This window comes from Delphinapterus leucas, chromosome 5, assembly GCF_059928025.1.
Source record: "Delphinapterus leucas isolate spDelLeu-1000000601 "Yukka" chromosome 5, BTC_Dleu_Yukka2, whole genome shotgun sequence".
Classification (NCBI taxonomy): Eukaryota; Metazoa; Chordata; class Mammalia; order Artiodactyla; family Monodontidae; genus Delphinapterus; species Delphinapterus leucas.
The window spans coordinates 27,032,294-27,052,840 of NC_143133.1; the positions used below are offsets into that span (position 1 = coordinate 27,032,294).

The 20,547-nt window shown below is 38.4% G+C and overlaps 1 protein-coding gene across 1 annotated transcript in view; it reads right to left on the reverse strand.

The window, feature by feature from the left end:
- ANK2 (ankyrin 2) overlaps positions 1 to 20,547 on the reverse strand; it is a 243,411-nt gene that overhangs the window by 84,491 nt on the left and 138,373 nt on the right. Inside the window, exons 20-21 of the mRNA XM_089911573.1 lie at positions 5,284 to 5,382; positions 4,242 to 4,340 (exon numbers count right to left, since the gene is read on the reverse strand). Of these exons, the coding sequence (XP_089767699.1) occupies positions 4,242 to 4,340; positions 5,284 to 5,382 (198 nt within the window). The remainder of the gene's footprint in view (positions 1 to 4,241; positions 4,341 to 5,283; positions 5,383 to 20,547) is intronic.

The following is a 20,547-nucleotide window of genomic DNA, read 5'->3' on the forward strand; positions in this document are numbered from 1 at the left end:
TTCTATGGTCAAGATTAGAAACTACTTTAAAAGTTAAAATGAGTAGTGCACGATGCATACGTTTAATAGGATGTAATTAAATCATATAATGTGGCAAAACAAATAGAATGCGATAGATGGCAGACTTAATAATGAGTTTTTAACATTTATCATGATGTAGAAAATAAAACATGAGTCCTTACACGGTGTTTTATAAATGGGGGATAATATCTGCTTTTTTTTTGTGCAAAAGAAAAAGTGTGCTTTACTGCTCTTCATTTAGCCCATCTCCCTGGTCAACCACTTCCTTTGTACCACTTACTCAGCAAGTCACAATAAGTCACAGCGTGGCGAGTGACCTTGGCTAGTATGCCACCTTCCAGTGTCCACACACATTGGCTCCCATCAGTGCTACAAGCTAAACCTGGTTTTGCTCCCAAACCCCTTTATACTAATTGTACATGTTAACATAATTTTTATATATAAGTTAAATACTACATAAGTAATATTTTTCTATAAAAACTAAGGTAAATGGTTTGGAAAGTCTCAACAAAGGTGGATCTCCAAAAATAACTGCTACTCAGGTGTGGTTGAGACAATTATAGCACGTTGGGGAAAAAATGTCAAAAGTTTAAAAAGGTTCTGCACTCAGAATAGTGTCTCTTTAAGATAATACACAGGATAAATTGTATATAGATATAGACATTATAGGATAGACACACACAATACAGTATGTATTATACATGTTCTTTGTTCAAGAATGACGACTTAGCCTTCTAGTCAGTGGACCTGTATTCAAAGAAAAGTTCTTGACTCCACTTAAAAAGTGTCAAATGACTTTACATGTATTTATTGCACTGCCACTTTTATGATTCCCATTTTAACGGACTTACGGCATCAGATAAGATTTAGAACCAAAGTTTTAATGGTAATATAACTATAATGTCATTTTTATTTTAGTAGCTTATTCAGTAATTTATGCTCTACATATCAATGATTATATGCAACGATCACTTTAAAACTATGCAAATAATTGATGATAGCTGATCAGTAAGTAGAGGGATGAGTCATATCTCACAGTTCTTCCAAACTGCATTAGGAGACTGAGCTTGCTGGCTTCTGCTGCCAGAAATGTGTCCCTCCCACTCTGATGTCCATTCCGGCAAACAGACAATGACTGTAATCCCCAGAGAGTGCTCAACTGTCTCACATCATCTGCTAGGTCTTACGAAGTAAACTTAGAAAAGCAAAGGTTAAGGAAACAAACCAGGATTCCAAAAATGTCTCACAAATTTCGGAAGCAGTGACTTTTCCTTTACAAGCTGCTGTCTTACTCTTCTCTCCACACAATGACTTTATTCATACTTTGGGGTGAAGAATTCTGGAAGGAGGAATAGCAAAGGAAACTTTCTCTGATGGCAGAGAACTCACATTGCTGCTCAAATGGCACATCGTATGAAGCTAATGATGTGAAATTCGTATGTTAGATGTATGGCTGTAGTTCAACTATTACATTCAAATGGTAGTAACATGAAATTTAATTGGATTAATTTTACATAATTATTGCCTCGTGCTATTTACCTACCACCAGTGAGTAGTTCCAAATTATTTTTAGTGAATCTGTAGATTTTAGAAAATGATACTGAATATGATACTTCCATGAAAATCAATAAAGGGCGCTATTTAAGTGAGTTTTTAAAAGTTGAAAATTCCTGGTAAGCTACTTTTAGTAAAGCCAAGATCAGTTACATCAGAGTGGTTAAGAATATGGATTTTGGAATCTGACAACCTAAATTTGAATCCTAGATCTACCCTCAGTGTCTGGCATATTTGTAACTACTAAATTTTAGTTATAGTTTTTAATATCGTTAATATCATCGTTATGTGGGAAAAGAATGAATGAAAATCTTTTCTGAAAGAGAAGTATAAAGTAAGAAGACTCACATCACAGAAGGAATAAGTTCATCTTTTCAATCCTTAACCCCAAATTCCATTTCACAAAACAATAAAACTCACAGTTCTAAGAATCGAATTCTAAGAGAAGAAGAAAGTAAAGATAGGGCAGCATTAAAACATGTAACCAATAAAACTACCCATTTAGATAAAGGGGGTACTTGTTTAGTTAATGTGGGCAATGAGTTCTTATCTTCCCAACTGAAAGCAGACATGCTGTTATGTTTTACATTTGTTTGTTGGCTTTTCACCTAGAAACTTGATTTCTAAGTATGGTGGTTTTTATTGGAGCAATGATTAGCTAGGCAGCATAGAGATTAATAGCTACCAGAAAAGAAAAAAAGCTCACAGAGAGTTTTATGAGGAATTTTCACATCCCCCTAGAGCTACATATGTGGAGATATGACTATATGTCTGATTTCTGACAAGGTATTTGAGAACTTTAGCAATAGTATTTAAAAAAATTGCTCCTCTTTTTAAATATAGACCTGTACAGTTTAAATTCATTCACTCTAAGTAATATTTATGAGCCTGAGATCTCTTTGAAATTAGACGTGTACGTTCTATAGTTCTATTGATATTAAACAAGAATTTATTGATATTTTCTTACAAAACTTAAGTCTCATTCTTCACTACACTGTAAGTTGCTGGTAGGGAGGAGCAGTGTTTACACCGTTGATGACACTTCAGCACTGAGCACAGAACCCAGCACATATTTTATATCCAATAAACACTAAAGGAATGAATTAATGAAATGAACGGAAGAAAAAGCAGGTCAAGATAGCTAAAAGATGCAAGTTTGCCATCTAGTGGTCATCTGATAAAAATGTACATGCATAATTCCCAGAACATGCAAGAGGTAAAGTTGAGAGAAAACATGACTTCTAAGAACAAAAGTGTTTACCCAATCTTGCCACCAAAACCTTCACTTATCTGTGATGTGCACATTGTTTCAAAGATGCCAAATAAAGATATATGTACAGGTCCCCAATATGAAGATTTTCCTGGTATAACAAATCATATAGTAAGAAAAAGCCATTACGATTCAGCCATATATAGTGACTCAGAAGTATAGTGCTAGGTGATGACAAGACTTGTTTTTCTACTATATAATTTATTGACACTATACTTTAAATCTTTAAAAATATTGTGGCCAAAGATTTTGCTTGAGAAAAGCAGTGCCATTCTCTCATCTAAATTCAGTCTCTGTCTTGTAGTTCATTAATAAATCATACTCCACTCTATTTAAAACTTCACATCAAACCAACTACCTCAATATCTGTCAAGAGGGACTTGCTGTCAGCCTGAAGAACAAAATTCCTTTCTTCTTCCTTACATCTATCAAAAGAACCAAGTGTTCCAAAACTCTATATGCATCATTCCTAGCTTGGAGCATTTATTAGAACCTCATTCAGAATTTTATATTTGTTGATTCATGATCTTATTGTCTCTCAGGAACATCTAAATGTTCTGCTGTCGGTCTACTTTTCTACTTTATGAAGAGAAATTAAAGAGCTGTTGTTCTTAGAGTTGATGCTTAAGGAGAAAAGTTAATAAATATATGCAAAGAGAAGAGCACTTTCAGCTGCGAGTTTCATCTCAGGAGGCCTCCTTTCAAGCTTTGCTCCAGCTGAATAGCACAAGAGCATTAGGACTCATTAACATCACGGTCCTCACTCTTCCAGAGATTCTCTGGCAAAGGCCAGTGATGATCACTGTTCTCTCCTAAAGAATCAGCAGTCATATTCCAAACAGCGAAAATAAAAAATGTTACATATATATTCTGTCAAGATACAGACACAGTTTCTCTCTTAAGCACATTCGATTTTCTTTTTGAATAAAAAATAATCCGAAATAGGAAGAAAAGCAGGATGAATTGTTCTCACTGGGAATGCATCTGACCCAGTCATGAGCGTAGCAGGGATCAGGGTCTTCCCAGAGTCTGGCATGACCTCCGGGCTAAGATAAAAAGTTTGCTGTGGAGTGTCCTACCACTTTGCCAGCGGTAGGTGTCACACCCAACTACAGCAACAGGGCAGAGGAGCCAGAAAAAAAGAAGTCAGTCACAGAAAAAGGAACTAAGTATTATAAAATTACATTCACGCATTTTATATGGATTTATGTTGACTAAAGGAAGCTGAAATCCCTGTTACTAGTTGTGTAAATGCCTTTACATCTGCATACTTCAATGTATGCTCTACAATAAAAGAAGTTCAAAATCAAAAGCTCAAAACATTTTGTAAGTGAAAATGTCTGTGGCTTAAAAGCCACGACAAGGGAGCCGAAGCCGATGGGTTCCTTTCACTTACCGTGGTGGTGGTGGTGACCTCCTCGGTTACAACCTTCAGGGTGTCCACCACGGAGATGTAGCCCAGACGCTTAGCAATCGCCAAGGCAGTGTTGCCATTCTGAAGACAGAGTGAAAGAGAGAGTGAGAGCCGGGAGGGAGGACGGCGATGTGAGCCAATGAGCTCACCCGCGGCTCCACATGAGCCAGCATTTCCTTCCAAAACAAGCACAGCTTAGGAAAATCACTAGTTTTTACCATTACATCTGAATCTTCTTTGTAACTTCTTTAGACTATAGCCCAGGTCACCATGGCAACACAACAAGCTGCAGCTGCTTGCTCTTTCTAATAAGAAGCGCTTGACGGCTTTAACCCTAAAGTTGTCAAACCCCTCTCCGAATCCTGTACTATGCTTAGGAAAGTAACTCTTGAACTGAGGATGAGGCCTCCGAAGAAAACTATTCAAGTACCAAGTACACTCACTCCTCAACAGAGGTCAGGCCATCTGTTGCAGGTAAGATGTTACCACAGGGAACACAGTAACATATTTAGCTGCAGCTGTGCAGAAGCTCACCGTGCAGCAAAAGCACACAAACAAGCAACGCAGGCTCCAGCAGCCACTGGGGAGCCCGGTTTGTTAAATTGCACCGCTTAGTTTACAATTCAACGGCTCCACATCCCAAACAGCTTAGTCGGAGCCAGCGGCCTCGGAAACTGTGCTCCCTTAAGAAGGCCGGGCGGGAGGGGGCGGACTCCGCGCCCAGCCGAGAGCCAGCTGGAAGCCGAGCTCTTTCCAGCAGCCCGAGCGCAGGGCCCCCTCCCGGAGGAAAGACTGGGTCAGGCCGCGGCGCGCTCCCTCCCGGGACGAGCGCTCCCTCCCGGGACGAGCGCTCTCAGGGAAATCCCAGGCTGATTTCTGGAAATCCCAGGCTTTCCCGAGTGCGGAGGCTCATTTAAGGAGGCTGTATGGGGACTCAGCTCAGCCAAGCGGCCCCCCTGGAGGGGGATGGGGGCGGGGGGCAAGGAAGGAGCTGCGCGGAAAGGGGCAGCCGGCGCCGCCTTACCGCGGTGGTGGCGTTGGGCTTGGCCCCGTGCGGCAGCAGGACGTTGATGATGTGCGTGTGGCCCTGCTGGGCGGCCTGGTGCAAAGGCGTGTAGCCGTTCTGCAGACGATGGTGGCGGCAGATCGAGCAGAGATTTGCAAAAGGAGGAGGAAAACTAGGTTAGCCTTTATTTTGAATTTCTTAGTCTTATTTACAACCAAACCGTCACGGATGCCTGCGTCTTTGGAGCACAGTATCACCAGCAGCCCATTTTCTCAGCAGCAAAACTCTCCCCCCCCCACACCTTATCGTCTGCTAAACAAAGAGGCTGGCTTGTGAAGTAGCAAGATTAACAGACTCCAAATCATAACTAGAGTTATATTTTCACCAATTAGCACTTGAGTTAGCATTAAAAATGTGTATGCTGAGAGAAGATTTATAATGAGAAGGAGCACTGTCACAGTGATTTCTTCCCTAGGAAAAAGGAATGGTCAAGTGTTTAACTGAAGCTTCGGAGGACCATACAAACAGCTGCTTGTTCATCGAGACTTCCTTCATCATTAACCTCTGGGCTAGCTTTAAGAATTCTAAGCCAATGAAAATAAATCTAAATCTTATATTCCTTTCAGAGAACACCTCAGTCAAAGACGTACACACTTAAGAGAAGATTTCATTGGAAGCTGAGTGGCCCACTTTCAATTAAATAATGTTTTTTAAAAGTAGGTTCTTTTTAACATTCTAGTCTAAACTTTCACTCATGAAAGTTCTGTAATCCGTGATTTGTGAGGAATTGCTGTTGAGGTTAGTGGGAAGCCAATCTTGCTCAAAACTCTAGTGGGTGGTGGGTATGGTACAGGTTGGTTGCATATACACCTTAATTAAACTGCATTGGAATCTTTGGAGGCACAGCAAAACATTAATAGCTATTGTGTATTAAGCGTCCATTTTACGCCAGATATTGGACCTTATATTTATTGTCTCTTTCTTTTTTTGCGGTACGCGGGCTTCTCACTGCTGTGGCCTCTCCCGTTGCGGAGCACAGGCTCCGGACGCGCAGGCTCAGCGGCCATGGCTCACGGGCCCAGCCGCTCCACGGCATGTGGGATCCCCCCGGACCGGGGCACGAACCCGCGTCCCCTGCATCGGCAGGCGGACTCTCAACCACTGCGCCACCAGGGAAGCCCCATTATCTCTTTTAATCTTTATTACCATTCTGAAAATGAGAGTGCTTGGTACACAGTAGGTGTTTTATAAATAATAGATGCCTAAATGAGGGCATGAACAAATGACTGAATAAATGAATAATTTTCTCCCCATTTCAGAGATGATGAAACTGAAAATAACAAGGTTAAGTAATTTCTTCACAGTCATTCTAGGTTCAGATCCTATGTAGAAGAGCATGATAGACAATGACTACTAGATTACTTTTTTATTGTCTACCTGCCTCACCCCCAATAAAATTTCATCTATGTATGTCAAACCCAAGTGTCCTGGGCACAAAGTCCTGAGTAGCCCATTCATACCTTAAACTTGTAAGAGTATATGTTCCCTATATCTAGTGTCACTGCCTCCTCATGACCAACAGGCACATTTGCTTCTCCTGTCTACATGAAGTGTCTGACTCTGTGCTGTTAAAAAGAAAACCACAGGCCCAAGATGGAGTCACTTATGCTAAGCCACACCACCATATTGGGGCTTAATACCTAACCTAATTGAAATTTAGTCTTAACCAGGCAGTCAAGAATTTTCTAGTCAATACCAATCAGGTAATACGTTCATTCCCCAAAGGAAGATGAAGTAATCTGCCACATAGACCTTTTCTGTCTCCCATAGGTAGGTTACCTAAGCCTGAAATAATCATTTTTCTTTATGATTTGCTTGTCCTGCCTTTAAAAATCTTTCTCTTTTGGTAGCCCTTTGGAGCTCCCCTCTACTCACAGAAGGATGCTGCCTAATTCATGAATCATTCAATAAAGCTAATTAGAGCTTTAAAATTTAGTCAGATGAATTTTGGTTTTTTAACAGATTTGGTGGCAGCAGTGTGATCCAAAGTGAAGTTTTGATGGCATTTTGGGACAACAAGAAACACAGTCGTGATACCTGCAAACTCCTATCTGAGTCCACTGTCTTTCTCTCCATTTCTGGGGGCTGTTGGTAAGTTCCTCTCGGTTTGAGCTCTGCTCTTTTTGTGTTGAACTCCAGATCTAACTGGCTTTCCAGTTGTGTGGAATCACTAGTTCCATGTTGGGTACTTCTGGTAGTCCTGACCACAATTTCCTATTTGATTGGAAACCCCAGCTCATGGTTCTGTCCCTAGATTCCATGTTGGGAACTGCTAGCTACAGTTCCCCATTTGTTTGGAATCAGTCCACAGACCCTATTTGTTGAGGTCTGCTGGTTCAGTTCTTCACCTCAGTCTCAGGTTCCAAGTTGGGAATTGTTGGTAGTGTACCAGGGCCTTTTTCTTGGCCAGGCTGCAGTATTTGGTATTTACTGTACTTAATTCTGCAGTGTTAAGGTACACATACTTGTTTATCCTGTTTTGTGTAGATAAAGGCTAGCTAAAAGAGATGGGATCTTTAATTTCTAAGAGTCAAGTGCACCACCTTCTGGCACAACTGCCTATTTTATGTCTAAGAACTATAATCGCAGAAGCTATAGATGTCTACAAAAATGTCAAAATCTTACTGTGTCCTGAGAGTTTTACCTGGTAACTATCATGTTGGGGATCCCCCAAATATGACCAGACAGAAATGTGGGTGGCACTCCATTTGTGGCAAAATATGGCTGGACAGAAATGTGAGTTGAACCCCATATGAAGCTAGGGTCCTACCGAACTGCTGCCAGCCCTCAGGGAAATTACAGTGGCCATTATGAGGAACATTCCAATTAGATAAAATCTTTTAAGAAGTGAACTTAAGGGCTTCCCTGGTGGCGCAGTGGTTGGGGGTCCGCCTGCCGATGCAGGGGACACAGGTTCGTGCCCCGGTCCGGGAAGATCCCACACGCCGTGGAGCGGCTGGGCCCGTGAGCCATGGCCACTGAGCCTGTGCGTCCGGAGCCTGTGCTCTGCAACGGGAGAGGCCACAACAGGGAGAGGCCCGCGTACCGCAAAAAAAAAAAAGAAGTGAACTTAAAAGCAAGGGATACATATTTTAATTGGTATGCAAAAGCCTCCAAAAGGGTTCAAAATTTCAAAATAGCTCCACTGAAAGTTCTGTTGCAAAGAGCTAAGAAAAAATTAAAGATATAAGAGGTTCCTAAAACAAAAGACTGTAAGACTGACATAACTCCAGTGGTCTCCTCTTTCCTCCTTTACTTAAGTATTCATTCTAGTAATCCTGTCTGAATTGTCTTTTCCACTCTAAAGAGAACAGGAGACCGTAAACAAAAGCCCACCATGTTAACGGCCTTACAGACACCCCCATGCCTATCTTCGAAGGAGGGCCCCCATATGGACACCTCTCAGAGTTGATGAGACTTTGAGGGATCTTCTGGTAAACTGCTACACTATGCCCTTAGCCAAGGAAAGCTAAAATTAAAGTGAATAAAAAACAGGAGCCTGCAGAGGGGATCCAGGGAAAAATGGCAGAAGCCAGGGAAAGGTAAGAATTCTTACCAAACCCAGTTCTACTGAACCTGTCTATAGTGCCCAGGTGAAAGAGGAAAATAAAATTTCAACTTGTCCCTTCCTTTCCAAATACAGATCCATTAGTTATTGATCCTTTCTCTCCCAGGGATAGCCATTGCCTTCTTGCTTGTTTTGCTTGATGCCCTAAGTACCTGGCTTGGCTTTCTGCCTGCCTGGGACATGCAAGTTGTCAGTTCTTTCTTTTGCTTGCCTTTGGGTGACTCTAGATCTTGTGAATATAATATCTTTTGCACCCTTTTGGGGGACACCTCTTGAGTCCAAGAGTTTGTTCAATATTACCAGAAATATCCATTGTTTGTCCTGGCTGAAAACTGACAAGATATTTGAAAGGATTTAATAACTTTATAACCAGAGGTTTGGCCAAATTGGAAGCTGATATTCAGAGCCTGACAGATTAAAAAAATTTTTTTTTGGCCATCTTCTCTAAGCTAAATGTAACCAGAGAGAAACACTCCAACATAGGTAGAGGGGTATGTCAGTCCATTAGCATCCAGGCTCCAACCCAGTTCTTTAAGGAATTGAGAACAACTGTCCTTATCTTAAAAGTCTTTGCAAAGCTAGAAGTATAGCTCTAGAGAACTGCAGGAAAAAAAAAAGGAGGTGGGGAAGGGGACTTTAAAAAAAATACAAATTGCTAAAGCAGCACTCTTGCCCAAAAATCTAGTTCAAGGAAAATTTTTAAATGAAAACTGTAAGATCTCTGTTTATGTCTGTCTGTATGCTCACGTGTGTCTATATATGTGTTGTAGGTGTGTGGCATTTTTCTACCTTTGAATGGTATTGCTAAAGTTAATTTGTAAAAGAGCTCCATTTAACTGGCTTAAACAAGCAAGCCTTTTACAAATTTAGGATTCAAACTAACCCAAATGCTTTTCAAGTTCACATGATCTGTGATAATGTTTGGTAAATAAAGGCTAGTTTAAGTTTGATGGTTTAATGAAAATAGATATGCCTTTAGAGTTAATAACATTGAATATAATGCAGACAAAACTTTTTATTCTACCTGGGCTTATTAGTCAAATAAATTCATGTTATCTCTTGCAAAATTTGTCAGCCAGAAAAATAACCTAGAACATTAACAGACTTTGTCTAATGTCTCATGAGGTTTTTGTGGGTGGTCTAAACATAATTATTGAAAACAAGTAAATTAAATGGGTGTAAGTGAGAGAAAAGTTTCTAGATGAACTTTTTCGTACTTACCCCAAATCTTTCTAGTATCCTGAAACCTTAAAGTTTTGCTAAGTTGAATTAAATGATGGATAGTCATTGAATATCCAGACCATTTCCAAATAGGATAAAATATTGAAACATTTATTACTGGGCATAGGCTTATCCACTTTTTGCTTCCTTTCACAAAGGAATTAAAGATATTTGGGTCTATTAGCAAACATCTTTTGTGCCATTGTGAGAAGCATTTTTCCAGAAATTATAAAAAGTATTTATAAGTCTGCCAGTAAACAGAATGCTGATATAAATGACAGTTTATAATGCTTACTTCTTAGTTTTCACTAGAAATTAAAGGTTACTAAGAGTTAAATATTCTTATATGTGCAGTTAGTTAAGCCTACTAGAAATAATAAGGAAAAGGAATTTTACATGTGGTCAGGACTAGATAAGTAGAATGAATTTAGTTAAGTAAATAAGTTTGAATATCAAAAGTTGGCTGGTGCAAAATTGGAATTTGTTTTTTTCTCTGTGAGAAGGTCAACATTTTTTGTTTTCTATAAGTCTGTTCTTGAAAATAAGAGATTACGAAAGGTTTTTCTTTAAGTAATCTGCCTAGAAAAAACAAAGATATTATATCTTGTCAAAATAATCACCTATGTTCTATGTTGTCATTATCAGGTCATTGATTACTTAAATAAACCTAGTCCTCTAGATATTAAAAGAGCTCAGTTTTGCTCAGAACTATGTAACCTTCAATGTCTACCTAGGAAATCTTTGTTATTTTGATTAAATAGGTAACTAAGTATTGTTTCACAATGACCTATGACCCTATTTGATCAAGTTATAAAATCTTCTGATATTTTTGACAAGCTTCCCCAAAATCAAATTCTAAATGAAGTCTTTTTGACCTTAAACTAACATGGAAATTTTCCAGAGGGCCCCTGGAATGTTTCAAAAGATTTGTTCTCTCTCCTTATAAAAAGGGAGATGCTTATTTGGTATTAATTATGCTTATTTGGTATGTTAAATTACATGGGAAGCATGTAAGAAGTAATACAAACCTTCTTTATGTTGTGTTTATTACAGGTATATAAGTATTTCATAAATTGTGTGAAATTCCTGGAAATCTGATATGTCCTAATTCCAGTTATTATCTAAATACGTTGTATGTCACAGAAATAACTAAATATGCTTGTTAATTCCATCAGGTCTTTAATAATGGACATTTTTTAAGTCTTCTGTCATTTGCAGAGAGCTATTGTTTTACTCTGACACTTTGCAAAAGCCTTCTGGCAAAAGTATTTCATCTTCAGAAAAATTCAAGAAAATAACTTTTTGACAAGTGCAGGCTTCTAAGATCATAAAACTGAATTGGTAAGCATAAAGCCTGCCTTTGGATATTCTTGGAAGGGATTATACCAAGTCCCCTTTACTATTCAGATGACAGCGAAACTTCAACAATTCAAGCCTTGGGTACATATTTCACAGTTAACAAAGACTCCAGCTGACATCTGGTCCCATCCAAATGCTGGAGACCTCCAAATTAAACTGACTAGGAAGAGAAGTAGCTGACATCAAGGTAGACTGCTTCTTCCCAAGACACCAGATCATGACTTCATGCTTTAACTAAACGTGAAACCCTCTCTTCTCCTTTCCTTTACTCCAGCATTGGCCTGGAAAGATAACACCACCATTCATATCTCCCAGGCCATTGCTAAGAGAAGTAACCTTTCAGACTGCTGGATTTGTCATCAAAAACTTGGATCTGTCCATGAGGCTAGAGACCCCTGGTATGTTTCCCTGTCTCTTATTAATACCCCAAATTTGGGAAACTTTGTGTCCATGTTCTATGCAAAGAAAGGGATACAAGGCAAGAATAACCAGAGTGCAACTGCCTACATGGTCCACAGACCTTTAATACCAGGAGGCATGCATGATTCCAAATTAACCTCTTTGACAGATCCCTACATCCCTGATTAGGAGTAAATGTTAATGAGGAACCTCTCTTTAACTTTTGAAGATGTTCCAGATTCTGTTGCGAAGATAAGAGCTGCCCAAGAAAGGTCCTTAGACTCTGTGGCTAAAGTTATTCTTGATAATAGGATAGCCCTTGATTCTGTTTGAGCTGAGCAAGAGTGTGTGTTGCAGCCAACACCCCCTGCTGCACTTGGATTAACACTTCTGGGGAAGTTGAAACAATTACATAAAATCACTGAGCAAGCCACTTGGCTTAAAAAAGGTGACTCCTTCAATGAGGTCTTGATTTCAATTGATTTCGGTCTTGGGCACCATGGCTCAGAAGTGCACTCCAAACATTCGGAATTATCCTGCTTATAATAATTATAATAATCTCCCTCGTGCATCGTGTTCTGGCAAAAGCTTTAAATACATGTTCACAGCCACTAACCACAAAGCAAATGATCTCCCTAAGACTGGAACATCAGGAAAGGAACGAAGAGAATAACCAATTTAAAGATTGTGAACCTGAAGCTATAATCTTTGAATATCACAGGGGTAGAAGAAACATCATAACCTATGGATACCACCAAAGGGATGATAAAAACCATGAGAACTTCAGAGAGGTAGCTGAGCGTGAGGCTAATGCCTCAAAGTTTGATCACTTCTTTCAGTTAAGCTGAAAGTCTGATCAAAAGGGGGGAACTGTTAAAAAGAAAAGCCATAGGCCAAAAATTGGAGTCACTTGTGCTAGGCCACACCATGAAACCGGGGCTTAATACCTAACCTAACTGAAGCTTCAACCTCGCCAGAAATGTAGTCTTAATTGGTCAGTCAGGAATTTTCTGGTCAGCACCAAGAACGTAATCTGTCACATGGGCCCTCACCATCCCCAAAACGAAGAAGAGGTAATCTGCCACTTAGACCCCTTCTGTCCCCCATACGTAGGGTACCTAGGTCCGAAATATTCTTTTTTCTTTATGACTTCCTTGTTCTGCCTTTTAAAACCTTTCCCGTTTTGCAGTCCTTTGGAACTCCTCTCTACTTGCTAGATAGATGCTGCTGATTCATGAATCGTTCAATAAAGCCAATTAGATCTTTAAAATTTACTTGATTGAATTTTTTTAAAACAATGCATAGAGTGCCACATGATTCCTTCTATGCTTTCACTCTGGCCTTTCCATCTATGGGGATGTACCATATGTGTGACAGTCTATTTGTCTGACTACCCCCAGGCTGGAATGTCATCAGCTTTGCCTTGTTTGTTATGTATCCCTACAATGGAATGACCCCAGGAAACCTGGAAATATAAATCAATTACAAGGACTCTGAGAAACTTATAGCTACTGCAAGGACTCTGCTCTCAAGTCAAGTAATCCATGGATATTTCAGGAGCATAAAGTAAATAATATTTCTTTTCCTTAAAAAATTACTCCTTTCCATTGTGTTTATAAAGATTATACCAAAGTTTTATAAAATTTCCCAAATTTTTATACCAAGTGATGAATGTTTGAAGAGTAAACGAAATATGTATGTTTTTATTTTCATAGCAACAAAACAATTTTTTAGTAACTATGGTTACATATGGGATGTGAGGAAGAAAACATGATTCCTCCTCCAAAAATGTCATTTTCTGTGAAAAAATTCTGAAGTATTTATTAAAAGAATGTCCTTTGAGGTATGTATCTGTCCACTCCCCTGAAGATATATGAAAAGATATATTACTTCCAAAAGCAGGTAAAATCTACATAGTTCACTTTTTTAAAATCTGAAAAGTTAAAATGAGATTTTTCTCTCAACCAAATGTCCATTTGAATGAAGATGAAACCCAGGGGAGGTAAATGATGTTATATAGACAACATGTCTGGCTTTTAAATATCCTAACAATTTCAACAAATACTTAACAAAAAAATATGGTAAACGTTTTCAAGTTCTGACAAAATCTCATTGCATTGCTGCATTTATGCCTTTCCGGAGAATACCTGGATTCCAACAAGAAAGTCTTTCCAGCAATACTTATATGTGAACTGACTCAGCAAAAAGGTATCACACGCTAAAGCCTGAGAATTCATATAGAAGCTTTTAAATAAGTCTCAAAGTGCAATTTCATGAAAACTCAAGAACTGCTCAGAAACTAGGCAATAGCTATTCTTGTTAGAGTCAGATTAGAAGTTTTGAATCTCAAATGTTATTAGTATTATCAATAATTTAAAAAATAACTTTATTTTTAATTCAGTTACAAATACGCTTATGTATAGGCATGCTTTTGTTTCTACTTCAAAGAGGATATAAAAAACTGAGTTCTAAAACTTATGTTTCTAATTAGTAGCATCTTTTTTTTTTTAACATCTTTATGGAGTATAATTGCTTTACAATACTGTGTTAGTTTCTGCTTACAACATAGTGAACCAGCTATACATATACATATATCCCGATATCCGCTCCCTCTTGCGTCTCCCTCCCACCCTCCCTATCCCACCCCTCTAGGTGGTCACACAGCACTGAGCTGATCTCCCTGTGCTATGCAGCTGCTTCCCACTAGCTATCTGTTTTACATTTGGTAGTGTATATATATCCATGCCACTCTCTCACTTTGTCACAGCTTACCCTTCCCCCTCCCCATGTCCTTCAGTCCATTCTCGATGTCTGCGTCTTTATTCCTGTCCTGCCCCTAGGTTCTTCAGAACCACTTTTTTTTTAGATTCCACATATATGTGTTAGCAGACGGTATTCGTTTTTCTCTTTCCGACTGACTTCACTCTGTATGACAGACTCTAGGTCCATCCACCTCACTACAAATAACTCAATTTTGTTTCTTTTTATGGCTGAGTAATATCCCATTGTATATATGTGCCACATCTTCTTTATCCATTCATCTGTTGATAGACACTTAGGTTGCTTCCATGTCCTGGCTATTGTAAATAGTGCTGCAATGAACACTGTAGTACATGTCTCTTTTTGAATTATGGTTTTCTCAGGGTATATGCCCAGTAGTGGGATTGCTGGGTCATACAGTAGTTCTATTTTTAGTTTTTTAAGGAACTTCCATACTGTTCTGCATAGTGGTTCTATCAATTTACATTCCCACCAACAGTGCAAGAGGGTTCCCTTCTCTCCACACCCTCTTTAGCATTCATTGTTTGTAGGTGTTTTGATGAAGGCCATTCTGACCAGTATGAGGTGACACATTATTGTGGTTTTGATTTGCATTTCTCTAATGATTAGTGACGTTGAGCATCCTTTCATGTGTTTGTTGGCAATCTGTATATATTCTTTGGAGAAATCTCTATTTAGGTCTTCTGACCATTTTTGGATTTGGTTGTTTGTTTTTTTGATATGGAGCTGAATGAGCTGCTTGTATATTTTGGAGGTTAACCCTTTGTCAGTTGCTTCATTTGCAAATATTTTCTCCCTTTCTGAGGGTTGTCTTTTCGTCTTGTTTATGGCTTCCTTTGCTGTTCAAAAGCTTTTAAGTTTCATTAGGTCCCATTTGTTTATTTTTGTTTTTATTTCCATTTCCCTAGAAGGTGGATCAAAAAGGATCTTGCTGTGATTTATGTCATGGAGTGTTTAATCCATGACATTTAATCCATTTACATTTTTAACATCTTTATTGGAGTATAATTGCTTTACAATGGCATGTTAGTTTCTGCTTTATAACAAAGTGAATCAGTTATACATATACATATGTTCCCATATCTCTTCCCTCTTGCGTCTCCCTCCCTCCCTCCCTATCCCACCCCTCTAGGTGGTCACAAACCACCGAGCTGATCTCCCTGTGCTATGCGGTTGCTTCCCACTAGCTATCTGTTTTACATTTGGTAGTGTATATATATGTCCATGCCACTCTCTCACTTTATCACAGCTTACCCTTCCCCCTCCCCATATTCTCAAGTCCATTCTCTACTAGGTCTGTGTCTTTATTCCTGTCCCACCCCTAGGTTCTTCATGACCTTTTTTTTTTTCCTTAGATTCCATATATATGTGTTAGCATACGGTATTTGTTTTTCTCTTTCTGACTTACTTCACTCTGTATAACAGACTCTAGGTCCATCCACCTCACTACAAATAACTCAATTTTGTTTCTTTTTATGGCTGAGTAATATTCCATTGTGTATATGTGCCACATCTTCTTTATCCATTCATCTGTTGATGGACACTGAGGTTGCTTCCATGTCCTGGTTATTGTAAATAGAGCTGCAACGAACATTTTGGTACATGACTCTCTTTCAGTTATGGTTTTCTCAGGGTATATGCCCAGTACTGGGATTGCTGGGTCATATGGTAGTTCTATTTGTAGTTTTTTAAGGAACCTCCATACTGTTCTCCATAGTGGCTGTACCTATTCACATTCCCACCAGCAGTGCAAGAGTGTTCCCTTTTCTCCACACCCTCTCCAGCATTTACTGTTTCTAGATTTTTTGATGATGGCTATTCTGACCCGTGTGAGATGATATCTCATTGTAGTTTTGATTTGCATTTCTCTAATGATTAATGATGTTGAGCATTCTTTCATGTGTTTGTTGGTAATCTGCGTATCTTCTTTGGAGAAATGTCTATTTAGGTCTCCTGTCCATTTTTGGATTGGGTTGTTTGTTTTTTTGTTATTGAACTGCATGAGCTGCTTGTAAATTTTGGAGATTAATCCTTTGTCAGTTGCTTCATTTGCAAATATTTTCTCCCATTCTGAGGGTTGTCTTTTGGTCTTGTTTATGGTTTCCTTTGCTGTGCAAAAGCTTTTAAGTTTCATTAGGTCCCACTTGTTTATTCTTGTTTTTATATCCATTTCTCTAGGAGGTGGGTCAAAAAGGATCTTGCTCTGATTTATGTCATAGAGTGTTCTGCCTATGTTTTCCTCTAAGAGTTTGATAGTGTATGGCCTTACATTTAGGTCTTTAATCCATTTTGAGTTTATTTTTGTGTATGGAGTATGGGAGTGTTCTAATTTCATACTTTTACATGTAGCTGTCCAGTTTTCCCAGCACCACTTATTGAAGAGACTGTCTTTTCTCCACTGTATATTCTTGCCTCCTTTATCAAAGATAAGGTGACCATATGTGCGTGGGTTTATCTCTGGGCTTTCTATCCTGTTCCATTGATCTATGTTTCTGTTTTTGTGCCAGTACCATACTGTCTTGATTACTGTAGCTTTCTAGTATAGTCTGAAGTCAGGGAGCCTGATTCCTCCAGCTCCATTTTTCGTTCTCAAGATTGCTTTGGCCATTTGGGGTCTTTTGTGTTTCCATACAAATTGTGAAATTTTTTGTTCTAGTTCTGCGAAAAATGCCAGTGGTAGTTTGATAGGGATTGCATTGAATCTGTAGATTGCTTTGGGTAGTAGAGTCATTTTCACAATGTTGATTCTTCCAATCCAAGAACATGGTATATCTCTCCATCTATTTGTATCATCTTTAATTTCTTTTATCAGTGTCTTATAATTTTCTGCATACAGGTCTTTTGTCTGCTTAGGTAGGTTTATTCCTAGATATTTTATTCTTTTTGTTGCAGTGGTAAATGAGAGTGTTTTCTTAATTTCACTTTCAGATTTTTCATCATTAGTGTATAGTAATACCAGAGATTTCTGTGCATTAACTTTGTATCCTTCTACTTTACCAAATTCATTGATTAGCTCTAGTAGTTTTCTGGTGGCATCTTTAGGATTCTCTATGTATAGTATCATGTCACCTGCAAACAGTGACAGCTTTACTTCTTCTTTTCCGATTTGGATTCCTTTTATTTCTTTTTCTTCTCTGATCACTGTGGCTAAAACGTCCAAAACTATATTGAATAATAGTGGTGCGAGTGGGCAACCTGGTCTTGTTCCTGATCTTAGTGGAAATGGTTTCAGTTTTTCACCATTGAGGATGATGTTGGCTGTGGGTTTGTCATATATGCCCTTTATTATGTTGAGGAAAGTTCCCTCTATGCCTACTTTCTGCAGGGTTTTTTTTTTAATCATAAATGGGTGTTGAATTTTGTTGAAAGCTTTCTCTGCATCTATTGAGATGATCATATGGTTTTTCTCCTTCAATTTTTTAATATGGTGTATCACATTGATTGATTTGCATGTATTGAAGAATCCTTGCAATCCTGTTTTGTGATTGCTTGTGATTGCTCTGTTCATATTTTCTATTTCTTCCTGGTTCAGTCTCAGCAGGTTGTGCATTTCTGTGAATTTGTCCATTTCTTCCAGGTTGTCCATTTTATTGGCATAGAGTTGCTTGTAGTAATCTCTCGTGATCCTTTGTATTTCTGCAGTTTCAGTTGCTACTTCTCCTTTTTCATTTCTAATTCTACTGATTTGAGTCTTCTCCCTTTTTTTCATGATGAGTCTGGCTAATGGTTTATAAATTTTGCTTATCTTCTCAAAGAACCAGCTTTTAGTTTTATTGATCTTTGCTATCGTTTCCTTCATTTCTTTTCCATTTATTTCTGATCTGATCTTTATGATTTCTTTCCTTCTGCTGACTTTGGGGTTTTTTTGTTCTTCTTTCTCTAATTGCTTTAGGTGAAATGTTAGGTTGTTTATTTGAGATGTTTCCTGTTTCTTAAGGTAGGATTGTATTGCTATAAACTTCCCTCTTAGAACTGCTTTTGCTGCGTCCCATAGGTTTTGGGTCGTCGTGTTTTCATTGTAATTTGTTTCTAGGTATTTTTTGATTTCCTCTTTGATTTCTTCAGTGATCTCTTGGTTATTAAGTAGTGTATTATTTAGCCTCCATGTGTTTGTATTTTTTACAGATCTTTTCCTATAATTGATATCTAGTCTAATAGCGTTGTGGTTGGAAAAGATATTTGATACGATTTCAATTTTCTTAAATTTACCAAGGCTTGATTTGTGACCCAAGATATGATCTATCCTGGAAATGTTCCATGAGCACTTGAGAAAAATGTGTATTTTGTTGTTTTTTGATGGATTGTCCTATAAATATCAATTAAGTCCATCTTGTTTAATGTATCATTTAAAGCTTGTGTTTCCTTATTTATTTTCATGTTGGATGATCTGTCCATTGGTACTATGGTTGTGTTACTGTCGATTTCCCCTTTTATGGCTGTTAGTATTTGCCTTATGTATTGAGGTGCTCCTATGTTGGGTGCATAAATATTTACAATTGTTATATCTTCTTCTTGGATCGATCCCTTGATCATTATGTAGTGTCCTTCTTTGTCTCTTGTAATAGTCTTTATTTTAAAGTCTATTTTGTCTGATATGAGAATTGCTACTCCAGCTTTCTTCTGATTTCCATTTGCATGGAATATCTTTTTCCGTCCCCTCACTTTCAGTCTGTATGTGTCCCTAGGTCTGGAGTGGGTCTCTTGTAGACAGCATATATATGGGTCTTGTTTTTGTATCCATTCAGCCAGTCTGTGTCTTTTGGTGGGAGCATTTCATTCATTTACATTTAAGGTAATTATCGATATGTATGTTCCTATTCCCATTTTCTTAATTGTTTTGGGTTTGTTATTGTAGGTCTTTTCCTTCTCTTGTGTTTCTTGCCTAGAGAAGTTCCTTTAGCATTTGTTGTAAAGCTGGTTTGGTGGTGCTGAACTCTCTCAGCTTTTGTTTGTCTGTAAAGATTTTAATTTATCCATCAAATCTGAATGAGATCCTTGCTGGGTAGAGTAATCTTGGTTGTAGGTTTTTCTCCTTTATCACTTTAAATATGTCCTGCCACTCCCTTCTGGCTTGCAGAGTTTCTGTGAAAGATCAGCTGTTAACCTTATGGGGATTCCCTTGTGTGTTATTTGTTGTTTTTCCCTTGCTGCTTTTAATATATTTTCTTTGTATTTAATTTTTGATAGTTTGATTAACATGTGTCTTGGCGTGTTTCTCCTTGGATTTATCCTGTATGGGACCCTCTGTGCTCCCTGGACTTCATTAACTATTTCCTTTCCCATATTAGGGAAGTTTTCAACTATAATCTCTTCAAATATTTTCTCAGTCCCTTTCTTTTTCTCTTCTTCTTCTGAGACCCCTATAATTAGAATGTTGGTGCATTTAATGTTGTCCCAGAGGTCTCTAAGACTGTCATCAGTTCTTTCCATTCTTTTTTCTTTATCCTGCTCTGCAGTAGTTATTTCCACTATTTTATCTTCCAGGTCACTTATCCGTTCTTCTGCCTCATTTATTCTGCTATTAATCCCTTCCAGAGTATTTTTAATTTCGTTTATTGTGTTGTTCATCACTGTTTGTTTGCTCTTTAGTTATTCTAGGTCTTTGTTAAATGTTTCTTGCATTTTCTCTATTCTATTTCCAAGATTTTGGATCATCTTTTACTGTCATTATTCTGAACTCTTTTTCAGGTAGACTGCCTATTTCCTCTTCATTTGTTAAGTCTGGTGGGTTTTTACCTTGCTCCTTCATCTGCTGTATGTTTTTCTGTCTTCTCATTTTGCTTATCTTACTGTGTTTGGGGTCTCCTTTTCGCAGGACGCAGGTTCGTAGTTCCCATTGTTCTTGGTGTCTGTCCACAGCGGCTAAGGTTGGTTCTGTGGGTTATGTAGGCTTC